Below are 26613 nucleotides of genomic sequence, written 5' to 3'. Positions count from 1 at the left end.
TACCTATGGCACTCAGTAAATACATGCTGAATAAAAGAAGGCAAGAGAAACAAATGACTCCAGCTGGGTACCAATCAGTCATTCAGCCCCCTTCCAGATACAGTGCTGTTGTTAAGGGGTAGGAAAGGCAGGGGGCGGGGTATGATACAGACCTAGGGTCATTTTGTTTCCACCTTTCCTGACTCTCTTCAGGAAATAAGTTCATTTTTCCTGACACTCTGGCTAAGCAGAATCCAGAGAAAGAAGCAGAAAATGCCAAGGACAATCACAAAATCTTACCTGGCCTAAAATGGATGAAATGAGAGAGGTTTTTCCACTTCCCACACTGCCACAGATTCCAACCAGTTTACCCTGGACAAAGCACACGAGAGAGGAAGGTCGTTAAAGCACTACTGACCATTCATCTCTAGGACTTCGGATTTCTTTCAAGAAAAAAATGTTGACAGTCCATCACTATGGGAATGTCATCCTGAGGACCCAGCAAGTCACTTACCTCTTTTCTCCCTCATCAGCCACCCACGTCATAGGGTTTCTGTGGGGATGCACTGAGGTAACAGATGTGTAAGCCTTTTGGAAAAATTAAATATGTGACAGACATTAAGGTATCCCACATCACTTTTAGAAAGGCCTACCCCCTTTCCTACTTTGTTGGTAACCCATGCTTTTTGATAACTTGTTTATTTTTCTTGTTGTTTTTGGAAGAGAGGACAGGATTCTTGGAAATTACTTTATTTTCATTTTATTTTATATGATTTTTTTTCTCCAGGGTCTATAAATCATTTTCATAAAAATTATGTGCACTGTGCACTGTTGTTTCCATTTTTCTACAAAACACCTCCAAGAATCTGAGGGCATATTTTTACCATCAATCCCACATGAAAGTGGAAAACCAAGCCTGTGATTAACTGAATATCCTCAGGCAAAATGAGTTTTCCATGGGCAGTGTTAAACGTTTTCAAGAACAGACAGATGATTTTAACAGGGCCACTTGTTCAGCAACACTCTGTTGCCTCAAGACTGGCAGCGAGGAGAGGCATGGAGAGTGGTGGTGTGGAAAGAGTATGGATTCTGGAGGCAGACAGGTCTTGATTTGAATCCCAGCTCCACCAGCACTTTCCAATTGTGTGGACTTGGTCTTATTACTTAAATGAATACTGTCTCTCTAACTGAGCTTTGGGCAACTTGGAAGGAGCCATCCTTGCAGGACCAAACACAGTGTCTGGTACTTAATAAAAGTATATTGGACAAAGTTTTTGACATGGTTCAGGAGGTTGAAAGATTACAGCCCGATCATGATGAGGTGACCAAGTCACAGGCTCAGACTCTGCTCAGGTCGGTCAGGTTAACAGAGAAAACGCTGTTCCGATGACTAAATGGTCACTAAAGATGTCAACAATGAAGTTAAGTGCCTGGGGCACAGAAGACATCAGGTGAATATTAACTTCCTACCTCTTCCCTAAAGAGGGGGGCTGGGGGAATTGTGGTATCTCTTCAAATAGCTAAAGGTCTGTCATGTGAACGTGGATGGTAAAGGGCAGAAGGAGGATCAACAGATAGAAAGGAGAAGAGTAAATTTCAGCTGATTACAAGGAATAATCCTCTAATAGAGCTGATCAGCGATGTGATATAGTTGCCTCAATCAAGATAATCGTTATTAAATAAGGAGCCTGCTGTTAAAAGTTAATTGAAGTCTGGACTTCCCTGGTGGCACACTGGTTAAGAATCTGCCTGCCAATGCAGGGGACAGGGGTTTGAGCCCTGGTCCGGGAAGATCCCACATGCCGCGGAGCAACTAAGCCTGTGCGCCACAACTACTGAGCCTGTGCTCTAGAACCCGCGAGCCACAACTACTGAGCCCGTGTGCCGCAACTACTGAAGCCCGTGAGCCTAGAGCCCATGCTCTGCAACAAGAGAAGCCACCATAATGAGAAGCCCGTGCACCGCAACGAAGAGTAGCCCCCGCTCGCCACAACTAGAGAAAGCCCTTGTGCAGCAACAAAGACCCAACACAGGCAAAAATTTAAAAATTAATTTAAAAAAAAGTTAATTGGAGCTATAAAAACTGACTTGTGTGCCCGCCAGGGATGAACCATGCTAGTTGTTGCAGGTGGTCTCATAGAGGACCGTCTCCCCCAGCTCTTATCTATAGCTTCCAAGAGCTGGGAGCTTTTTGTTTTCCCTTTAGTCCAGCTCTGGATCTGTGTAACAGGCCTCACACCGCATTAGTACCCCCTAAGCCCACTTCCAATTAAGTAGATGAACATTCCTTACCACCTCCATTACCACCACCCTTGGTCCAGAAAACTCTTATGTTTTTCCTTGGTTCTTCTCACTTCCCTCCTTGTTTCCCTACATGCTCTTCTGAATCCAGAAGCTAGAATGATTCTCTTCATACATAAGTCAGATCACGTCACTCTTCTCCTCCAAACCCCCTAACGGCTTCTCTATCCATTCAGAGTAAAGCGGAAATCATTCCAGGAGGCTCTGGCACCCCAAGCCTCTCTGCCCTCACCACCCTCCCCTCTCTCCCATGCTCACTCTGCTCTTGTGACAGGCACACTGCACACTCGGGGCCTTTGTGCTTCTGTTCCCTCTGCCTGAATGCTCTTCTTCCTCCACGTATCCATATGGCTCGCTCCTTCAAGGCTTTGCTCAAATACAGGCATACCTTGGACATATTGTGGGTCTGCTTCCAGACCACCGCAGTAAAGCAAATATCGCAATGAAGCGAGTCACACAAATGTTTTGGTTTCCCAGTGTATATATAAGTTATGTTTACGCTATACTTTAGTCTACTAAACGTGCAATTACATTATGTCTAAGAAAAACAATGTAAATACCAATTTAAAAACACTTTATTACTAAAAAATGCTAACCATCATCTGAGTCTTCAATGAGGCATAATCTTTTTGCTGGTGGAGGGTTTGAAATATTTTGAGAATTACCAAAACGTGACAGCGACATGAAGTAAGCAAATGCTGACGGAAAAATGCCTCCAGGCTTGCTTGATGCAGGGTTGCCAGAAGCCTTCGATTTGTAACAAATGCATTATGCCTGTTATTACTTTTTTTTTTCTGTTTTTGGCTGGGCCGCATGGCAGGTGGGATATTAGTTTAAGTGAGGCCTTCCCTTAAGAGGCCTATTTAAATTGACCACACCTGCTACCCCCACCCCGCCCCAGCAAGCACTCTATTCTCTTTCTTCTTAGCCCTTTTACTTGTTTACCATCTATCTTTGCTCAGAAGAAGGTAAACTCCAGGAGGGCAGGGATTTGGGCCTATTTGGTTTTTCACTGCTCTATCCACAACTCTGTAACAGTGCCTGGCAGGGAGTTGGCACTTAAAAAGGGAATGAGTAGATATATATACACCTGGGACCCTCTGGCTGCCGCAGCCCTCAACATGGCGCTGGCTCCCAGTCATGTTCTGTATTTTAAAAGCCTTGACCCTGAAGTGTCTATGGCAGCCACTCTCTATAGGAGGACCTGTGGGAGACTCTAGTCCTGTGTTACCTGGGCCGTGACATCATATACCATAACGATCCTTTCCTTACATTAAAAAATAAAGTTACAATAGAATTGCTGAGCACAGCATCACTGAGAGTACCTATTATATGTCAGGTTCCGTGCTATGCACAGCCCAGTGCTAATAAGAAGCTCACACAGAGCTACAATAACTAGAAATCATTATTACCGCTCACATACAACTAAATCAAATCTATTCAGGGCAAAATTGTGGAAAACCTGCTCAAATGCTTCATTTCCTTGCTTATAAAATGAGTATCTCATGAGAGCAGTTGTTATTCATTTCTATCATTAAATGCCTAAATATCCCTTCTAGAGGTGGAACTGGCCAGATTTGCTCTTTAGTTCAAAACCACTCCCAGAGAGAAAGCCCTTTGCTAAAAGGACTGGCAGCTGCCTACCCCTGCCAGGATAGACACCTGGTAGATGGTTACCTCTTCAATTTCCAAGTCGATGTTGTACAGCGTCCTCTGCAGGCGGAGGTTCCCCAGGTGGGTGTGCTTGCCCTCTTCCTCCTCAGGACTGGGCCGCTCGTCACTGTCCAGGAGGAGGTGGCCCTTCTGCTCTGCCAGCACCGCCTGATGCTCAGTGGGCTGCAGCTGCCTCACCTTCTCTTTCTTGCCCCTGGCAGCCCTCTTGTCTTTTTTCGTTTTGGGGGTCAGCTTGGGTGAGTTCTGGAGACTGGAGTGGGAGGAGTCCCATGCCAAGGTGGCATTTTTCATCTCTATCGTGATGTGAGGGCTGGCTGGTTTTTTCTGTATCATGTGAACCTCTTCCATTAGAAACAAACTCTGATAGGAGTTGTGAGAGAGGTGCAAAGATGAGACACTGGATCAAGACCAGGGAGACAAGCCTAGGGCGTACACTCACGAAGCAAAACACATCAGGCTATACAGTGGAAGGAAGCTGAAGGGCAAAAGGTAGCTCATTAGTGTAGCCCAGCCTCAGGCCCACGGAGAGGTCACGGGAGTGTGGGGACACCCTCGGGATGGACAGGGGCCTACTTAACTGGCCCAACACTCGACGCTACCAGTTACATGCTAAACTACTCTTTCCTTCTCCACCAGTCTAATGTGGGCCAAGGGCTATTTAACTGACTGGTCTGCAGCCCCTGTTCTCACTCATGAGTCGCTGAGTAGCAGGTAGTAAAATGCAAGCAGGGAAACCAAAGGGCGGCCACGCTGCTCCCCTGCCCAGACCCTCATCACTCTGTCTGCCTTCCAGACCACTCCTGCAGAACCCCCAAGCCTAGGCACTTCCCTCGTGCACATGTCGGGGGGAGAGGCAGCGCTGAGATTGTGACCAGGCCTAGCTTGCTCCGGTTAGAAAGGAGTACCTAAGGTTTTATTGACGGCGGAGTACATCTTCTCGCCAACAAGTTCTCATGTTTTCCAAGTCCTGCCTCGGAACTTGTGAGAATTCAGACAAAGGGCTTGCGTGGAAGGGAAGGGTATCTCCCTCAGAAACATCCTTGGGAAGAAAGAAAGACTCTTCCCTCCCACTCATTCCCCAAGTCCCACTGAGGTATATCAGGGGAAGAGAAATGGAATGCTTGAAAAGCTAAATGTCTCTGAAATTAGATCTGAAACAGTGACCTTAAAACCTCTGCCCAGGACCAACATGTGCCCATGACTTTGAACCCACTTCGGACACCTCCCTTAACCCAGTGATCTTCCCTATAGGGTGCTATCCCGGTTGGATTCCCAGTATGATTAAAATTTTTTTTAAACGTTAGAAAGTCTTTAGAGAAAAGATGGCTTTTAATGGCAGGACTCTTTGCTTAGTTACCGAGAACCCCTAACTATTTTAAAGTTTGCAGGTGCTATTAAATGTACCATATAATCCCCTTGCCTAAGAGCAAAGCTCTTTCTCCTAAATCCTAAACTCTTAAGCTTGCTCTTTGCATCCCTAAATTGCCACGTCTCCTATCCATTCCCAATCCCTGATCTTCCCAGAAATGTCATGTTTCTAAATCTCCTAGATAATCTTCACTCTTGGTCAACCTTTAAAAAAAGTAGTTTTTTTTTTAAAGTTCAGTTTTCTGAAGAGAGCCATTGGTTTCATTTGCTCAGAGCCTTCCTAAGAGACTGGGCTGAGAATAACATGCCAAATATTCTGCCCACCTTCACAGAGTGAAACCATATGCTGACAGAATTCCCATCATTTCTCTCTCCTAAAGAGTTACTAAATGGGTCTTGTAGGCCTCATGCACTATAAAAACTATGCTAGTGCCTCTGGCTTGCACAGCTCGTCCACACTTTCCCTTCCCACAGGCTCCCTGCAGCCCCGCACTCCTCCCAGAAGGATTTCAGCTTCAGGTCGCTCTGCCTGGACATGCTGAGGCACACAAGCGCCCCACACACCTAAATTTATATCTACTTGGATTTGCACCTGCCAGGACAACAGAATCTTAGAGATACATAAACCATAAACCTCAACTTTACATCGAAACACTACTCTTACTCACTGAAGCAATCAAACCAGAATGTATCTTTTGAGCAGAAGAGGAGACTACTCATAGGGTTGCCAGATAAAATACAGGATGCCTAGTTAAATTTTGATTCCAGATAAATAATGAATAGTCTTTTAGTAGAAGTACGTCTCATGCAGTTATTGACTGGGTGGCCTGTGGTTTTATTTGCTAAGCCTGGCAACACTATACTGGTGACTGTCTTATCAGAAAAGTTATAACGTGGCTTCTCACTGCCTTTCTAAAGTTATCATCCTCCCAGAAGTGGAGGCGGGGGGGAAGGAGGAGATTTGCCAAGAGGAATTAGCTAGAATGAGACTCATTCTCATGAGGCATACAACAGAGCTGGGGGTGATTTTGCTTCTATTATTAACTCTGAAGCTTCCTGGATAGAGGAAGGATCTGTAGCGTGAAAAGCCACCTGCTAAAACAGGTTCTCACTAGTAAGTGAGAAGAAGAGAGCTCTCGAGAAATAAGGGGGTTGGGGTGGTGTGTGAACAAATCTGTACTATAAATTCCTATTCCTTCGTCCAAAATGCCACCAAAGCCATTCACTAAAAAGGACAGAGAAACAAATAGGGGGACAAATTTATGCTCAAAACATCTGCCTTAGGGGTGGACATTCTGCTTATCACAGATAATTTCAACTGATCTATCTTCAAGTTCACAGACTTCCTTTGTCACCTGTATTCTGCTACTAAGTCCATCCAATGTATTTTCAATTTTTGATTAATATATTTTCTTAGCTTAAAATTTTTTTATTTGGTTATTTTCTATATCTTCTATTTCTCTGCTGAGACTTTCTACCTTTTCATTTCTAAGGTCTTTTTCTGATAATTCCAACATTTGGGTCATCTCAGTATCTAGACTTTCTTTGTATGCAGAGTAATGTTGGATTGTATCCTGGGCATTTTGAATATTATATTATGAGACTCTAGGTCTTGGTTAAATCCTATATAAAATGTTGTGTTTTTCTTTTAGGAGGAAATTGACCCATTTAGGATGAGCTCTGGTCTGCTTCCTGTGGGCTGTTAAAAACAAGACAACAGGCCCCAAATGGAGTCACTTATGCTAAGCCCCATGTCACCAAACTGAGACTTAACTATAGTTTCAGCTCTCCCAGAAATGGAATATTAAACAAGTCAATCAGGAATCACCTGATCAGCACTAGTTAGGTAACCTGCCTGATAGACCCCTGCCATCCCCTAAAGGAAGGTAACCTTGTAATAACCAATGCGATTTTCTGCCTAGAATAACTTCCTTGTTCCTGCTCCCTTCTACCTATAAAAGTCTTTCATCTTGTACAGCTCCTCGGAGCTCCTTCTAGTTGCTAGATTGGATGTTGCCCAATTCATGAATCACTGAATAGAGCCAATAAGATTTTTTAAATTTACAAAAAAAAATCTGCGTTCTTCAAAACTAGATATTGTGCGTTCTGCAAAATAAGGCTCTGATTACAATTAGACCATTTCTTTTCACGTGGCTCTGGATCTTGGCCTTCTAGTAGCCAGGCTGGGGTGAGGGAGGGCTTGGGGCTAGGGTCGGGGGGCACATTCTTGAGGACTAGCTTTCTTGACCAAACAAAATTCACCTGGTTAACTATAAACAAGTAAAATATAAATAAATCTTGGGAAGCTATTCTCCATGCTTCTTAAGAGGAAAACCCAATTTGTTTTCTCCTGAACACCTAAGGTGATGATATTAATCCCTCAAACACCTGAGCTTCAAGCCTTCAAGGTACTGACCTTGCTTTTGTATTGCTCTCAGCAGCCAAGAAGAATTAGCAGGAGCTACTCTCTGCAGTGGCTTTGTCAAGAGAGTCCAGCCACACAGGTGCTGGACATTTTTTTTTTTTTTAAGTATTAGCCACTTTCAAATATCTATCTCCCTCCACCCTCCCAAATATATCTACCTCTTGTATCATGTATTTGTATTATTCTGAAGGCACAAAAAACACAGTCAAGGCACAATCAACTAACCACCTGCAAGGAAAAAAAAAACCCTGATACGTACTTAACTGCAGTTCTCAGTATGATCTAGTCTTATGACTATTCCCATGTCACTGCATTACCTGTATCATGAGTGGCAACCACAGGGCAGGCAAAAGAATCAAAAAGAGCTTATTCCCGACAGTATTTTGGTAGAGGTAGATGCAGATCAAGGTGAGAAAAAGCTGACAGCCTCCTGATAATTCTAATTGCCTAGGTTTGAATCACTTAAAGACCCAGTAAATTATAACATATATCCATGTTAGGTCCAGGCAGAAGGGACTAGCTCTGAAGGGGAACACTGAAATTTTGGAAGCCCAGAACTAGGCTGTCTACAAAAGGTAAAAATTCATATTTCTTTGACAAGGTCCCCTGAGCCTCCTCCACTGCCCCCTTTCTTACCAACTTGCCGAAAGGCTAAAGGTGAAAAGAGCCAAGTGCAGCCAGCCCATGTGGCCCATTGGAACAAAGGTAGCAGTTAGTTTTGCCACAGCTCCTGACACGGAGGAGGGAAGGGAGCCACTTACCTTAAATCTGTCGACAGCAACGGACGCTTCTGAGAGGGACTTTACTGAGAACGGTGTAACTTTCAAAGCAAAAGTCATGGAATTGAAGACAGTCACCACTGTGAAAGCCTGAAAATAGGAAAAGAGAAGAAACTGAGCCTGATGAGGCTATGCGACTAAAGTAACACGACGTCATCAATTTCCTTTCAGGTTGAAGGAGGGCTGTAACTGGACTGTCAGATGTTGGTAAGAGTCAGATATATTTCAGATATATATTTTTTAAGGTAGAGTTTTTGAGACCTCTAATTAAAATTCTCAGTGAATCTGAATCAAACAACGACCTGTATTTTCAGAATTAAACCCAAAGTTGTAAAACAACCCGTACACTTATTTGTGCACTGGGGCTAAATCCCCACTCTTCCACTTCTCAGATTAACCGCATGAATGAAAGAAATCCAAATCTAGTAACCGGAGGGCCAGAGCATCTCTATATGTGGTATTTCTAAAACGTCCCCAAGCCCTGAGGGCTCACTGACCTGTGCTGCTGTCAGATCAAAGCCAAGGGTCATGTGAACAGAGAAGGTCACAACACTGGCGATCACCATCACAATGGGAGCCACACCGACGGTGATGCTCTGAAAGTACCCGGCTTTTTCCAACATCCGACGTTCCTCCTCTCGGATTTCTAAGAATAAAAAGCAAGCCAGTTTCTAAAAAGCAAGTCGAAAGAAACCATGGGATATTGCTCCTCTGTCACCAAACAAGACTTGGTAGGTCTTCAGCCACCATGGGTTTTAAAACGACCCTGTAACATTTACGATGCAAAAAACTAGGTCAATATGGCCATCAATTGCAATCACAAAAGCTAGCACACAAGCTTGAGGTTTGAAATGCATCAAGTCACAGGAATGAATCTAACAGAAAACAGTCACTACTTCTCAGTACAATGGTCATCTTCTGCCTTAGTCTAATTCTTTTTGCAAATTTCTTTTGTTTAGAAGGAATGAACACATGAGTCATATCTGCTAGTGGCAGTTTTGTTTGCTTCCCTGGTTGTTTATTTCTAGGTTAAGTACTTATAAGAAAGACTATACAACCATAATGGAGAATTAAAAAGGAACTAAGATTTACTAGGGTGCCTACTGTATGTATGTTGGTGCTAGAATAGAGGCTTTCGCACAAAAAGCAGTAAGGGTGATCGGAAGAAGATGAGTGAAATACAATTTTTGTAAGCAGAATGATCTTTCTTAAATATTTATAAAACTGACAACCTTATTATCAGAGCAACCATGGAGTACAAAAGACCAGGGAGTAAGAAGTATGACAATAAAGCGGTGAGGTATTTTCAAAAAATTTTCAAACATGAAAGCAATTTTTCTGGGAGACTATGGACTGACCTTTAAAGGTATTACCACTATCCCAAACACTGGGAAATATATGGAGAGCCAGCTCTCAAGTCATAGTTTTAAAAAATTCAACTCATTGCTTTAACATGTATCACATAACTTGCCCAAGTCTATAATGAGCAAGGATGCTCTTTTCAAGCTAAAACACACAGGTAAAGGTAACAAAGTCAGGGGCTGAAGGATGAGTGGAGTCACAGAAAGAAGATTATAAAACTGAGAAAATTAGAATCTGAGAGCCGGAAGGGACTATCATTGGTGACCCTGCCAACAGGCTTGGCAGATGTCCTGTTAGCACCCAATCGTTCCATTCTATTGGCAACAAACTCACTACTTAAAGAAGGAGCCTAATCCACTGCTGGATGCTTCTGACCACTCATAATTAAAGTTTATGAAGTGGACACAATGTTCCTGAAGGTTTAGTCAACAAACCAAGCAGTGAAAATAAAACAGCTTCCTTGATCTGAACACTGTATTTCTATTCAACCCAAAATTGCACCAACTTTTAAACTTATTTTTACTTTTTTATTTTTTGGCCACGCCACGCAGCATGTGGGATCTTAGTTCCCTGACCAGGAACGGAACCCACGCCCCCTGCGGTGGAAGCGCAAAGTCTTAACCACTAGACCGCAGGGAAGTCCCCTGCACCAACTTTTTAACTGGATCATATTCAGGTTAGCTCACTGTGAGATTATGGTCAATGAACAGCCATATCTTTTATATTTAAATTAAATTTAAATGTAACTATGTCTTCTCATTTGAACTCTAAAGTGCCTTTAAATATTTATTTATTTATTTATTTATTTATTTATTTATTTATTTATTTATTTATTTATTTATGGCTGTGTTGGGTCTTCGTTGCTGCGCTAGGGCTTTCTCTAGTTGCAGCAGCGAGCGGGGGCTGCTCTTTGTTGTGGTGCGCGGGCTTCTCATTGCGGTGGCTTCTCTTGTTGCAGAGCACGGGTTCTAGCCGTGTGGGCTTCAGTAGTTGTGGCACACAGGCTCAGTAGTTGTGACTTGTGGGTTCTAGAGTGCAGGCTCAGTAGTTGTGGTTCACGGGCTTAGTTGCTCCATGGCATGTGGGATCTTCCCGGACCAGAGCTTGAACCCGTGTCCCGTGCATTGGCAGGAGGATTCTTAACCACTGTGCCACCAGGGAAGTCCCATAAAGTGCCTTTAAATATATTTTTCTTAAATTCACCTTTTTTAGGGCCCAAGACTTCAACTTTTGTTGAGATCTTTTGGAATGCCCAGCTAATGTGCTAATTATTCCTCCAAACTTTGTGGCATTTACATACGACATGTTTATGTCTGCAATGAATTTACGGATCAGGATCGGGGCAGGCACTGAGAACCTTGTGACTCAACACAAATCAATTATTTGAAAAGAAACCAAATTAAAAAACCCCTGTGAGTGAGTGGCAGAGCAAGGCCCAGAGTCCAGCTGTCCTGACCTCCAGCCTAGCCCTTCTCCCAGCACTACCCCCAGGGTCTCACACCCACCTACCCGCAGTGCGCATGCACACACAGAGTGGTGGGGGCAGAAGTGGAGCTCTCAGCCGCCACTAGATACTGTTTTCTGTGATGCCCTCACAGCCAGACCAGAAAATTACGGGCTGGATGAGAGTATAGATAGGGGGCTTTGAAACTGAATGAATTACTCATAACCAGCTGAGTTATCTTGGGAAAAATAACAATTTTCTCAGGTCTCAATTTCCTCATTTGTGAGATGAGGTTATGGGTGCCAGTCTCTAAGATCCCTATCAACATAAAGCTCATAGGCTAGTATTAAGAACATAAGGTATTATGATCCTATGACATTAGGATTCCCAGTAGCTAATGTGCTCAGGAAGCACAGAAGCCAACATCCTTCTACCATTTACACATATGAAGTCTTTAAACTCACTTTGTACACTCTGAGAGAATGCTTTGACCCAGGCATACATTTTAATAAATTTAATGTAGGTAAGGACTTCATTCATCTTCTGGACACGGTCATCTGTGATGGTCACACATTTTCTCCTGAAATATGCAGTGATCCGTGATACAAACATCTGAAAGGAAAAGCGATGTCATGCCAAATCAGAGCTTATTCAGAGTTAGAACCGTCTAGTCTCTCTGGGAGATAAATCCGCTTAAGGTTATTATAAATAAAGTGAGCATCCCGTAGTTGTACTGCTTTTTAATAAAAGTGGTCTATTAAATGATAATCAAATAGTATTTGACTCTTATCCTTTGGAAGAGAGTTAAGACAAGTAAATATTTGTCCTCAGAGTAATCACAGATATCTATGCTACCAAAGGGAAGCGGGAGAGCCATATCAGTTAGCATCACCTTGAGGTGGCGTGACTCAACCTCTCCTGTGTTACCTGGGGGAAGCAGGGTTCACCTGATGACCTCCTTCACTCACACTCCCTTTTTAAATCTCACTTAGGAGCTACTGCCTTTATTCAAGTGACGTGTGACGTCCTCTGAAGTCAAAATGCTGCCTGTATGGACTGAACACTGTCTAGCTCTTTCCAGACATTTCCAAACCAGGTACCTGCTTAAAGGAAATTTCCAATCAAGGATGTGATACCTCGGTGGTGCCTACTATATACAGCCCAGTGGAAGTAACTCATCTGAAGAGAAGCTGCCAAAATACGGTAAGGAAGCTTACTCACCATTGCAGGATAAAAGAGGATAAAAACAGCTGATCCCAGGAAGCCTGTTGGTCCCAGAATAATTACATTATAAATCATGCCCAAGATGGCAATAACAGGTCCTCCAGCCAACAAGCTGCCAACGGCAGCTGCCTCGAACATCCTCTGTCCGTCGTTGGAGCACAGGTTGATGAGCTACGAGACACAAAGAGCAGTGAGTGGACACTGCGAGGACGCAGGCACTGCCTCAGGAGGAAGAGGAAGGACAGAACGGGGACCCAAGGGATGGAAAAAGCTCAGGTTGGGAGCTTTCTCTCTGCCCTGAAGCAAACACCCCTCGCTCACCTCACCCACGGACTTCTCCTTGATGTTCTTCAGCTTAAGGATCTTCTTAAACGCCATGGTCAGGATGGCCCCCCGCAAGCGGACCCCAGTTCGGTAATTCAATGCCCACGTCAGTGCAAGCGACCAAGAACGCACGATTTCTGTCAGGAGGAGGCCCAGGACTAACAGCAAGCTGTACTGGAGGTTAGACTCTGTGTCCTGGGTGTACTCCAGGAGGTGTTTCACCACGAAGGCCTACAGGGAGAAACACACACCACCGTCAGCTTCTCCACGGCACTCACACGCCACGCCACAGTTTTATGTTAAGTTAGAAAGAGGAGGCAGCTCCACTGTACAGTGATAAGTGCCTAAGCAGAGAAAGGCCTTGTCGGAGGACCAGCTGTTGCCGACGGCCCACCTGCAGCTATTTACGCAGAGCAATTTGCAGGAGGTAGGTCTAATTTGAAACTTTCTTCCTTCAGGACACCACCAAAACCCATACTCTTTCTAATGTAACATAAACCTGTCCATGAGCTGAAATTCATTCTCAACACACGGTCATTAAAAAGTATATATTTGACCTTATTTCCAGTATCTCCACACAATGATACATTTCTTTACATGAAATTAAGACCCTTTTTTTTTTTTTTTTGGATCGTTTCAAACGTGCTTATTTGATAAAAAGGAACAGTGTACCTACAGTTGGACTGGGGAAGAGTGAGAAGTGCATTTGCAAAACATTCCTGAAAATAAACATCGGCAGTTTAATAGTACAGAAGAGAGCAAACAAAGCTGACTAGTCAAACTCCAGAGACCCTCCCAAGGGCCCTCCCACACTCCCCGCGCCCTCCCAAAAACAAAAACATGTTACCTCAGGTAGCACATGTCTAACACCACCTGCAGGGAGGGAAGGCAGCAGCCCCCAAGAACCACCGAGTGCCACCTCCAGCTCTGAGGTCCTGCAACGCCGGAGCACACACTCACACGAGGCACATTCAGCAACAGGATTAAATACCAGGAAGTGGGAGGTAATGTACTTTTATTGAAAATGAAAAAAATAAAAAGTACCATCTTCAAAGAGCATCTCACAGACACTGTACAACAGGAGGAGCATTGCGGTAACATACATGGGAACATACAGAGTCGAGTTATACAGGGCTAGCCAGCCAACAGGTCTGGCCTCGACTGTTGTTTTAACTACACACAGTGGAAATTACAGCATAGAACCAATATCTGTTTCCAGAGTCCGGAGTAGCGCATCAAGCTGACAGCACTTAATCGGTTAGGGCTCCTGAAGTTGCAGTTAGCCTGCAATAGAGGAGATTCTCCAGGAATAAAGACCTTGCTGCTAAGGAAAGAGAATTAAAAAAACAAAAAACAAAACTGAAAACTCCCCAAAGAGTTGACTCTGCTTAAAATCACTGGTGCTATTGGTTCACTAGGCTGTGAGGAATGACCTCTGCTCTGGAGGGAATACAAAAATCTAGGCCTCAAGGAAAAACGGGTGGCATCCTTCAGAGTCTTTTCGAGTCCTTGCAGCTAAGGTTGATCTTGCCAAAAATGAAACAAAACAAACCACAACAAAAGAAAGCCAAATCAATCCCCCTCCCCGAAGGAAGAAAATAAAATTAAGGAGAAACCCATTCACCCATCTACACCGATCCTTATAGCAAAGGGTACTGTAGCTGGAAACCAGCGCTTGAATGACAGACAAAAATGGAGGCCAGAAGCAATTGTCCTGAAGCAGCTAACGCTGAATTCCAGAACCCAGACTCTCTCTGGGTAAATCGGTATTTCTTGTTTTTCCTGAGAGGAAATTAATATCAGATGTCGACTAGATCCTAAGAGATTCCCACCAATCAGATTTATGTCAAGTCTCAGTAAATAACCTGATCAAATAAATAGGAGATTTCAGATTCCAAGAACTATTGTATCCCATCTCTCCCCTCCCTCAGATTTTTAGGTTTTATATCCATTGCTTGGGTCACCACTGCATACAGCTGGGTTGTTGGTTTACTAGCAAGAAGATTGGCTTCTTTTCCAGTATGCAATCCAAAATGTGGAACTGAGTCACTGAGTGGCAGGGTCAAAACCCCATTTTCCTCACGTGAAGCAACTCAGTAAGATGGCGGTGCAGTAAAGCATTTTCTCACACACCTCGGCACTGACGGAGCAGTCTCCAAAGGAAGGCGTGAAAGGACAGCAGGTTGTAGTTTGGGGTTCCTTCCTTCCCATACCTTTATTGTGCCATTTTTCAGCACCAGGTAATAGCATTAGTACCTCCCAGAGAGGAGGAGCAGAGGGAAGGTGAAAGACAAAATGAATGCTTACACTATGCAAAACTTTCAAAGGGGAGGGAAAAGAGGAAACAGCAGATTAAAGAATTTCCAACACATAGGGGGTTTTTAAAAAACAATTACATTTCAAACCATTTTGTATGGAACAAAGAAAAAAAAAGGTTTTCATGAAAAATCTAACCAAAATTTCGTTTTAAAAGGTTACAAATTAATCATTTAAATTTAAACAAACTGGGAGAAAACTCGAGACTGTCAGCATAGTTGTCTGGCTGTGGAAAGCATTCCCAGTGAATAAACATTACCTTACCTGAACTCTTGGCGAGAGATTCTGCCCAGCTTGACTCTCTCATTCTGACCGCAGAATACAGCCATCCTGAAAATTCTAAAGAACAGCTTCTGTCACTGGTTCCACTACAGAGACACTCCCCCCAAATCCAGATCCTGACAGCATCAAGCAAGCTGCAGCTGGAGAGAGGTTGGAAGGGTGGGAAACTTACCTCTCTAGAGGCTTTTCACTGTCCTTTCCCCAAAAGGCCCATGAGCAGAGTTAGCATTCACCAAGAGATAGCACTGCAGGAGGGAGCCGTCTCTTGCAGATCTACAGGGCGGATGCTAATTCTTTACACACAAATCATAGGTCAGGCCTGGTCTTTTAAAACTGTTTTAATCCAAGAAGGCCACAAATCACCTCTGCAAGTTTAGCAATTTGGTCACTCATCGTAGGTCAGGACCATACCCTTAGGGATTCTGGCTCTCCATTAACACTATGGTGACCCTCGGACACCGTGCGCAGAGCACTGGTCCACTGGCATCACTGAAACCTTAGATCGTCTTGATCATTAATGTCCAGCCCCAGCTGGCCAGCAGTTAAAAAACAAAACAAAACACAGTCACTTGATTGTGTTTTATTTGCTCTGCATATGGCTACCAAGGTTCAGTGAGACCTGAGGGGAGAGTAAAAAAAATATATGGTATCTGGGGAGTCAGGTCTTAGGTAGATTTCTGTAAGAACAGACTAAGCCAGTTTGAAAGCCTTGCCATATTAGAAAATGTGCAAAAATCTAAAATGGATGTTCTTCCAGAGGATTTAAATCCACAGATGGAAGGTATGCTCATTGCTAATACTAATCTCAAACCCGATCCTTCAAATTTCCAATTAAAAAGAAATTTGTCAGAATCAGAGCTCCAAAAAAGAAGTTTTCATTGCTTACAATTTGAAATCTTTTTTTATTAAGTAGAGACACTGCGGATGGGACCATTGCTTTCTTGATTGTTCTAGGGGAAAATCTCCCAAAGTAACACAGGCCTTAAGGTGTTCTTCCTCAAGAGGGTGGAGAAAAGGAAAAGCTGTTGCTGTTTTCCTATTAAAGGAAGGCTCTCAGCTTTCCCTGGCATCTAGAAGAGTTTACTAGAGATTAGCATTCCAGTGCGCTGTGCCTTAAAAGAGAGATAAAGGAATAGGCAGATGCTCAAGTGAGTGACTGTAAGGCCCCCCCAAGCCGAACAAGCATAAGAAACTTTTTTTCCCAAGTAAAAAATTAAAGTCCCAACAATCTATGGAATTTGGGGGGGGGGGGAGGTGGGAGGAGCCAATTAAATTCTTGCGTTGGCCGAATGGAATCAAGGAAGCCTGTATACCGTGCTACCCAGCTGCAAGAATTCTTCCAAAGATCAGAGCAGCCACCAGCCCTGTAGTGAAACAATGACAGAAGCTCTTCTTGGGGGAAGCTGGTCCTATGAAAACGTTTGCCATTTTGGTCAGTGACATGATATTCAGTTACATGGTCCCTCTTACTTAAAACTTATACAAAAGTATGTTAGTTGCTCAATTAATAAGAAACCCAATACCAGAAAAGTAGTGTTCTCTGCTCCAGAAAAGAGATCAAAACTTTTAAAAGGCATCAGACATTAAAAACAAAAACAAACGAACAAGCAAACAAACATAACAGGAAAACTGCAAATTAGTTTTACCTAATCACCATGCACCTTAGGCCCATACTTACCAAAACCATGAACCTCCAGCTTACCCACACACGGAAAACGCACAGAATAAGGAGTACTACGGCTCCGATGCCTCAAGGCAAATATGTAGAGAATAGATTTAATCAAAGTCTCAAGTGTAAGGCAGCACAGCAGGTGTAAGAAACAGGTGTCCAGAAAACAGCGTGACCGTCACTCTTCTCCCCTACTCTGCTTCAGCAACACTAGGAAAACCAGGGCTGCAACCCCAACACCTGCCACACGGTTTACACTATAAACCAGAACTTGAAATGGCCTTCAGGTTAGCCTCTAAGAACCTCAACAGTCCTCCAGCTTCTTGAGGGCTCATGTGCCACAGAACCGTCAAACATGTGACAACTCTGCCCCCAGACCTTCAGCGTGTCACCAGCACCAACGCAACAGCCTACGCCACACAACACTGCTCTCGGCTGCTCACGGAACTGTGAGACACCTTTCCCGAACCGGGACTGTCGTTTCGTGTCGATACGCCGCAAAGCAGCGTGGCCCTGGGCAGAGCTGGAGTCATTCAGCTTCACCCCCACCCCAGGGAAGCAAGCCAGGTCCGCTTCTCCTCTGGCAACGCGGCCCCCTCCTCCTTCCAGTTCTCACAAACCACCGTTCACCCCAACATCAACTGCGCCCTTGCAACAGACCTGGAGGCATCTCTAAGGCTGCTAACTAGCCCAAAGGTGAGGGCAACCCCTGCAACAGAACAAGAAGGTTATAGCTGGCCATGGCTGGGGCCCTGGAGACTGTTAGGAAGGATGGTTAGGACTTACTGGTCCACTGAAGCCAGCCAGCTGCGTGATCATCAGGCACACGATGGAGAGGATGAGCCTGGTGCGGCAGAAGGTCCACACAACCCTCCGGAGGGAAGCATCGTCTGGCCCAACTTCATGCAGCTCTTCTTGCCACAGTCTCTCTAGTCTTAACAAGGGCACATGTCCTCCGTCACACATCTCCCCAGGAAATACACACACCCCCACCCCCCACCCCCCAGCCTCCCTCCTGCCACCATTCACACCAGTCTCTCCTTTCAAGTTATGTACAGTCTTCACCTTGTGGGGAAGAAAGACCTTTCCTGGGTAACTACATATTTACCCTGTATAGGGAGCCTCTCAGGATTCAGAAAATGATGAGAACGAAAGTCTTTCCTTCCACCCAGAAAAATTATCCCTGAATAGAATCTGCCTGTGGATAAGAACTTCCTTCCTCAAGGGTCCCCAACCCTTTCTGAAGGATCCTGTGGTAAAATGTAGAGTCGTAACTAGATTTTAATCATGACAATCGGCTACCACAAAAATGTATTCTGTCACAAGGCAGCAACATAATCTCCCTGCAGACTCAGGAAGAGAAGCGGGGCTGAGAGAGAGAGAGAAAGCCCGTGGTTAAAACAGGATTAAAGATGATATAGGAGATAAAGCAGAAGAGCAAAGGGAAAGTCACCCCCAGGCTACCCTCCCTCCATAGGATAGCTCAGATCCTAAAAGGACACAGAGCTCTGGACCTGACACTGCCGGACCCACACTCCTAGCTCAGGCCCTACACAACCAGTACGTGGGAGATGAGGGTGGATCAGAGACGCCTACCTTCTACAGTTCATCTCGGAAGACTCGTGCTTGGACAAAGACCACACATCCTCCATTAAGAGCTCCCCCTTCTTGTGGGCTATGCGAGCCAGAGGAGAAAGCCAAGAAAAAGTCATACAGGAGAAGAGCCCAGCATTGTCCACTGGGTGCTGGTGTCTGAGGACAGAAAACCCAAAGCACAAAGTTGTCAACACACGTGGAGAGGCTAGTCAACACTTACAATACAATGTTTAGTATACAGAACTCCTGGCTAAACCCAGGTTTTCCCCAAATAGTCTAATCTTAGCCCGAATTTTTTTGGTGCTTCACAGACAAGCCACTAACCAGCAGAACCTCTTACTTGGAAGTGGTCCGGATGGGCTTCAGAGCACTTAAGCTATGATGGTACTTTCCCTTGGGATGTTCCTCATCCAGGATTCTGAGCTGAGAATGCATGGAGGCATCCAGGGAAAGGCCCTCAGCTCGGGCTGCTGCTTCCAAGGCATCTTGGCAATCCAGCTGTTTCAACAGATAGGGAGGGAAGGCAAAAGCACAATTAAGGAACATTAGAAAAACAGAGAGCACCAAATCTGCCTGACATTAACAGCTCAAACTGCAAACCAGATTCATCTTACCCAAGAAATCCCAAAGGTCAGTAGGTTAAACACTAACTTGTATGATATGAACTTGCTAAGGAACATTAAACCAGATACTTAAAATTTCTAAACTAACAGACTTCATTTTTTTGAGTACTTTCAGAAAAAATTGAGCAGAAAGTACAGAGAGTTCCCATATACCTCCTCACCTCCCCCCTCTCCTCCCCCTGTTTCCTCCATAATTAACATCTTGCATGAGTGTGCTACATTTGTCACAACTGACAGCCCAATACTGATATATTATCACTAACTAAAGTCCACAGTTTACATCATTATTCACTCATTGGGTTGTATATTTTAAAATTTATATTTTTATCACTAAAATGTTTTATCTTTCATTTCCCAATATAGACTGAGAGTCAATTACTACACTACTAACTGCAAATTCTATTGCCCATTTTCTATGGCAAAAACTTCACAATCCCCCCCCCGACTCCCGCCTTATCAGCCCTGTCATGCAGAAAAAGCCGGGATGCACACATGCCTCCTCTCTCTCTCTTATCAGCAACAGGGAGAGCAGAAGCAGGGCTCTCACCCTGGCTGCCCCCCTAAAGAGCTCCTACCCAGACTTCTGCAGCATGAAGCAGAGAGTCTCATGGGTGGAAATACAAAGTTATACATATTTTACTATAAAGTTTACAAGTACCAATTAATCATATTAACAAAAATGCGTATAATTCAAAGTCTGACTGTGGCAGAAGAAGGTGGACCAAAAATCTGGACACGTCTACACCCGTTTACTCTAAAAGTAACCCAAAGTCACTTAATTTTTTAAAAAAGTTTATTGAAGTATAGTTGATTTACAATGTGTTAATTTCTGCTGTACAGCAAAGTGATTCAGTTATACATATATATATATTCTTTTTCATATTCTTTTCCATTATGGTTTATCCCAGGATATTGAATATAGTTCCCTGTGCTCTACAGTAGGATCTTGTTGTTTAGCAACCAAAGTTACTTTTGCAGTTACTGTTGCAGAAACATAAGCATTCTTTTCCTCAAGTAAGGATGATAAGGACCTTATGCTTTTCTCACATTCTCACAAATATTTCCAGCAATTATTGTGAAGTAGCAAGAAAGAATAGATCCCCAGATCAAGAAAAAGTTAAGTGGTGCAGCACCTAACACACCTCACACAAAGTGGAGTCTCTATTTTGACACACCACCTCTTTTACACACAAAACAGAGGCAACTCAAATATTAAGGATTTGTGCCTGGGGGTCACCTGCACGCCTATGTGGCTCTCTCCTCAAATACAATAGCTTTAGTTCACAGCATACTTATGAATCTTCAGATAAGTCACTGCTTAGTATCAGGAAGGTACACAGCAACTGGGAAGCATTTTTTCCCTTTTGTCAAAGGCAAGGCAAACTTCAAAACAAAGTCTACCTTCAAGAGAGTAACAACAAAACGTGACAAAGGAGTCAAGAAAAGAATGAACTCATATAAAGTCCTTAGTTATTAGGTGAACACTTATTTATGGCACCTAAAAATGAACTTAAGTCTACTGAGATTCAGGTACACAACAAAGGTTTTTTTGTTTTGTTTTCTTTACGTAATATTTATTTAATCTTTAAGCTGCCCATAACCACAAGGGGAAGAAAAGAAAACCATTGGATTGAGAAACAGAAAGACACACTAAAAATACAAACATACTCTCTATAAGGGAGTAGAAACTGAGAATACGTACAGAAGGTGACAAGGACCAGCCTTATTTGGATGTTCTAAGCTTCAAAAGAAGACAAAAATTAAAATAATACCACTTCAAGTACACACTGGATAGCTGCCCTAAATGAACTATATGCTGGGTCACAAGGCAAACCGTAACACATTTCAAAAGACTGATATCACAGTGTATGTACTCTGACCACGAGGGAATTCAATTAGAAGTCAGTAACAAAGATAACATGAAAATCTCCAAATATCTAAAAATTGCAACACACTTCTAAATAATACGAGTTAAAGAAGACATCAAGTCGAAATTAGTATATATATCCTGAGCTAAATAATAAGAAATTGTAACACATCAAAATCTGTGGGATGCAGCTAAAGTGGAGCACAGAGAGAAACTGTGAAGGCTTTCAAAGCATATATTAGAAAGGAACAAACAGTGAAACATCAGTGCTCTAAGGTAGGGGTTGGCAAAATTTTCTGTAAAGGTCCAGCTAGTAAATATTTTAGGCTTTGTGGGCCAAGAGACAAAATAGAGGATATTATGTAGGTATTTATGTTACAAAAGAAAACAAATTTCTACCAAATGTTTATTGCCAAAATTCAAAATATAGTAATACTAATTGAGTACAATTTTTTTGGTGGTACGGGTCTACTAATGAGAAGAATGAAATTCTTTTATGAGGGAATAACATTTCACTTAACTGGGGTTTAAAATAGTTTTCCCTTGGTTACATTTCTTTATACTAACAAGGAAATATCAGAAAGGGAATGCAAACAAATAGTCCCTTTTAAAATCACATCAAAAAAATAAAATACTTAGGAATAAACCTCACCAAGGAGGTGAAAGACATATATACTGAGAACTATAAAACATTAATAAAGGAAACTGAAGATGATTCAAAGAAATGGAAAGATATCCCATGCTCTTGGATTGGAAGAATTAATATTGTTAAAATGGCCATACTACCCAAAGCAATCTACAGATTTAATGGGATCCCTATCAAATTATCCATGACATTTTTCACACAACTAGAACAAATAATCCTAAAATTTGTATGTAACCATAAAAGACCTAGAATTGCCAAAGCAATCCTGAGGAAAAAGAACAATGGAGGAGGCATAACCCTTCCAGACTTCAGACAATACTACAAAGCTACAGTAATCAAAACAGTGTGGGGCTTCCCTGGTGGCACAGTAGTTGGGAGTCCACCTGCCGATACAGGAGACACAGGTTCGTGCCCTGGTCCGGGAAGATCCCACATGCCGTGGAGCAGCTGGGCCCGTGAGCCATGGCCACTGAGCCTGCGCGTCCGGAGCCTGTGCTCTGCAACAGGAGAGGCCACAACAGTGAGAAGCCCGTGTACCGCAAAAAAAAAAAAAAAAACAGTGTGGTATTGGCACAAAGCCAGACATACACATCAGTGGAACAGAACAGAGAGCCCAGAAATAAACCCATACACCTATGGTCAATTAATCTTCGACAAAGGAGGCAAGAATATACAATGGGGAAAAGACAGTCTCTTCAGCAAGTAGTGTTGGGAAAGTTGGACAGCCACATGTAAATCAATGAAAGTAGAACACACCCTCACACCATACACAAAAATAAACTCAAAATGGCTTAAAGACTTAAATGTAAGACAAGACACCATAAAACCCCTAGAAGGGAACATAGGCAAAACATTTTCTGACATAAATCATACAAATGTTTTCTTAAGCCAGTCACCCAAGGCAAGAGAAATGATAGCAAAAATAAACAAATGGGATCTAATCAAACTTATAAGCTTTTGCACAACAAAGAAAACCATAAACAAAATGAAAAGACAACCTATGGACTGGGAGAAAATATTTGCAAATGATGCGACTGACAAGGGCTTAATTTCCAAAATATACAAACAGCTCATACAATTCAATAACAAAAAAACAAACAATCCAACTGAAAAATGGGCAGAAGATCTAAATAGACAATTCTCCAAAGAAGGCATACAGGTGGCCAACAGGCACATGAAAAGATGCTCATCATCACTAATTATTAGAGAAATGCAAATCAAAACTATTGTACAATGAGCTATCATCTCACACCTGTAAAAATGGCCATAATTAAAAAGTTTACAAATAATAAATGCTGGAGAGAGTGTGGAGAAAAGGGAACCCTCTTATACTATTGGTGGGAATGTAAATTGGTGCAGCCACAATGGAAAACAGTATGGAGGTTCCTCAAAACAGTAAAAATAGAGTTGCCATATGATCCAGCAATCCCACTCCTGGGCACACACCCACACAATTTACAATAGCCAAGACATGAAAGCAACCTAAATGTCAATCGACAGATGAATGGATAAAGAAGATGTGGTATATATACACAATGGAATATTATTCAGTCATTAAAAAGAATGAAATAATGCCATTTGCAGCAACATGGATGGACCTGGAGATTATCATACTAACTGAAGTAAGTCAGAAAGAAAAAGACAAATACCATATGATATCACTTATATGTAGAATTAAAATATGACAAATTAACTTATTTACAAAACAGAAACAGTCTCACAGATATAGAGAACAGACTTGCAGTTGCCAAGGGAGGAGAGGGGAGGAATGGATTGGGAGTTTGGGGTTAGCAGATGCAAACTATTATATACAGGATGAATAAACAACAAGGTCCTATTGTATAGCACAGGGAACTACATTCAATATCCTGTGATAAACCATAATGAAAAGAATACAAAAAAGAATATATATGTAAAACTGAGTCACTTTGCTGTACAGCAGAAATTAACACACATTGTAAATCAACTACACTTCAATAAAAATTTAAAAAATAGTTTTCCCTTTTCATCAAAATTGATTGTAAATTCATCGTTAATGCTGATTTGTAACAAGATATTATAATTTCATCTTTGAAAACCTCTTTTCACACAGATAGGTACAGCCAAATACTGACTCAATCCATGAGTATATGATTTTAGTTGAGCATACTTATCTCTTGGTAGGCATCATAGGATTCTATTAGATTTTCCTCTTGACATTTGCCTTTATCATATCATTACATTGCAGATTTGTCACTTCCAATTCAAAGTTAGGTGGAAGTCACTGAATGGCAAAATTAAATGGACTATTTTTGTGTGTGTGGCAAAATACATGCAATATAAAAATTGACATTTTTAAGTGTATTTACCATTTTTAAGTGTACCATTCAGGGGCATTACTTATATTCAAAATGTTACGCAACAATCGCCACTATCTCTTTTTTTTTTCAATAAATTTATTTATTTATTTATGGCTGCGTTGGGTCTTGGTTGCTGTGCATGGGCTTTCTTTAGTTGCAGCAAGAGGGGGCTACTCTTCATTGCAGTGCTCGGGGATATTCTTCGTTGCGGTGCACGGGCTTCTCATTGCGGTGGCTTCTCTTGTTGTGGAGCACGGGCTCTAGGCGCACGGGCTTCAGTAATTGTGGTATGCGGGTTCAGCAGTTGTGGCTCACGGGCTCTAGAGAGCAGCCTCAGTAGTCGTGGCACACGGGCTTAGTTGCTCCGCGGCATGTGGGATCTTCCCGGACCAGGGATGGAACCCGTGTCCCCTGCATTGGCAGGCAGATTCTTAACCACTGTGCCACCAAGGAAATCCCTCATTACTACCTATTTCTAAAATGAATGGATCTTTTCAATTAATCTACCACAAAGGAGGCAAGAATATACAATGGAGAAAAGACAGTCTCTTCAATAAATGGTGTTGGGAAAACTAGGCAGCTACACGTAAAAGAATAAAATGAGAACATTTACAAAAATAAACTAAAAAATGGATTAAAGATCTAAATGTAAGACCAGAAACCATAAAATTCCTAAAAGAAAACATAGGCAGAACACTCTTTGACATAAATCGTAGCAATATTTTCTTGGATCTGTCTCCTAAAGCAAAGGAAACAAAAGCACAAATAAACAAATGGGACCTAATTAAACCTAAAAGCTTTCTCACAGCAAAGGAGACAATCTACTGAATGGGAGAAAATATTTGCAAATGATATGACCAATAGGAGGTTAATATCCAAAATATATAAACCGCTCATACAACTCAGTATCAAAAAAACAAACAACCCAATTAAAAAGTAGGCAGAAGACCTGAATAGACATTTTTCCAAAGAAGACATACAGATGGACAATAGGCATGTGAAAAGATGCTCAACATTGCTAATCATCAGAGAAGTGTAAATGAAAACCACAATGAGTTATCACCTCACACCTGTAAGAATGGCTATCATCAAAAAGACCACAAATAACATTAGTTGGCAAGGATGTGGAGAAAAGGGAACCCTGTACACTGTTGATGATAATGTAAATTGGTGCAGCCACTGTGGAAAACAGTTAAGAAGCTTCCTCAAAAAACTAAAAATAGAATTGCCATATGATCCAGCAATCCCACTCCTGGGTATATATTTGAAGAAAACAAAAACACTAATTCAAAAAGATACATGTACCCCAATGTTCATAGCACCATTATTTACAATTGCCAAGATCTGAAAGCAACTTAAGTGTTCATCAACAGATGAATGGATAAAGACATGGTGTGTATATACATATATATGTATACACACACATACATATACATACAATGGAATACTACTCAGCCATAAAAAGGAATGAAATTTTGCCATTTATAACAACATGGATGGACCTGGAGGGTATTATGCTTAGTGAAGTTTGCCAGAGAAAGACAAATAGTATGTTATCATTTACATGTAGAATCTAAAAATTAAAACAAACTAGTGAATATAACAGAAAGAAAGAGACTCCGGCTTCCCTGGTGGCGCAGTGGTTGAGAGTCCGCCTGCCGATGCGGGGGACACGGGTTCATGCCCCAGTCTGGGAAGATCCCACATGCCGTGGAGCGGCTGGGCCCGTGGGCCATGGCCGCTGAGCCTGCGCGTCCGGAGCCTGTGCTCCGCAACGGGAGAGGCCGCGACGGTGAGAGGCCCATGTACGGCAAAAAAAAAAAAAAAGAAAGAAAGAAAGAGACTCAGAACAAACTAGTGGTTATCAGTGGGGAGAGGGGAAGGGGGAAAGGCAAGATACAGGAAGGGGATTAAGTGGTACAAACTACTATGTAAAAAATAAATAAGCTACAAGGATAGATTGCACAGCACAGGGAATATAGTCAATATTTTATAATAACTACAAATGGAGTATAATCTATAAAAATTTTGAATCCCTATGTTGTATGCCTGAAACTATTATAACATTGTAGGGACTTCCCTGGTGGTGCAGTGGATAAGACTCCGCACTTCCAATGTAGGAGGCCCGGGTTTGATCCCTGGTCAGGGAACTAGATTCCACATGCATGCCGCAACTAAGAGTTTGCATGCCACAACTAAGGAGACCGCGTGCCCCAGCTAAGGAGCTGGAGAGCTACAACTAAGGAGCTTGTGAGCCACAACTAAGGAGCCCGCCTGCCACAACTAAGAGCTGGTACAACCAAATAAATAAATAAATAAATAGATTAAAAAAAAAAAACCTAATATAACATTGTAAATCAACTACACCTCAATTTTTTTTTTTTTTTTTTTTTTT

The 26613-nt window shown here is 42.5% G+C and overlaps 1 protein-coding gene across 7 annotated transcripts in view; it reads right to left on the bottom strand.

Annotated features, from left to right (window-relative positions):
- Positions 1–26613, bottom strand: part of ABCC5 (ATP binding cassette subfamily C member 5) — a 100551-nt gene that overhangs the window by 41784 nt on the left and 32154 nt on the right. For 3 of the 7 annotated variants that reach the window (XM_029214166.1, XM_029214165.1, XM_029214167.1), the window contains exons 3-12: positions 19084–19241; positions 18744–18899; positions 17934–18081; positions 12878–13111; positions 12554–12727; positions 11797–11944; positions 9024–9172; positions 8509–8616; positions 3958–4314; positions 280–351 (exon numbers count right to left, since the gene is read on the bottom strand). In XM_029214166.1, coding sequence (XP_029069999.1) covers positions 280–351; positions 3958–4314; positions 8509–8616; positions 9024–9172; positions 11797–11944; positions 12554–12727; positions 12878–13111; positions 17934–18081; positions 18744–18899; positions 19084–19241 — 1704 coding nt within the window. Of the gene's footprint in view, positions 1–279; positions 352–3957; positions 4430–8508; positions 8617–9023; positions 9173–11796; positions 11945–12553; positions 12728–12877; positions 15536–17933; positions 18082–18743; positions 18900–19083; positions 19242–26613 lie in introns of those variants that run through there. The other 4 variants (XM_029214168.1, XM_029214170.1, XM_029214171.1 and 1 more) reach the window with 4 other exon arrangements.

Source organism: Monodon monoceros, unplaced genomic scaffold (genome assembly GCF_005190385.1).
Source record: "Monodon monoceros isolate NGI ecotype Baffin Bay Population unplaced genomic scaffold, NGI_Narwhal_1 Super_Scaffold_11, whole genome shotgun sequence".
NCBI lineage: Eukaryota > Metazoa > Chordata > Mammalia > Artiodactyla > Monodontidae > Monodon > Monodon monoceros.
This window is presented reverse-complemented; position numbering and strand designations above follow the sequence as displayed.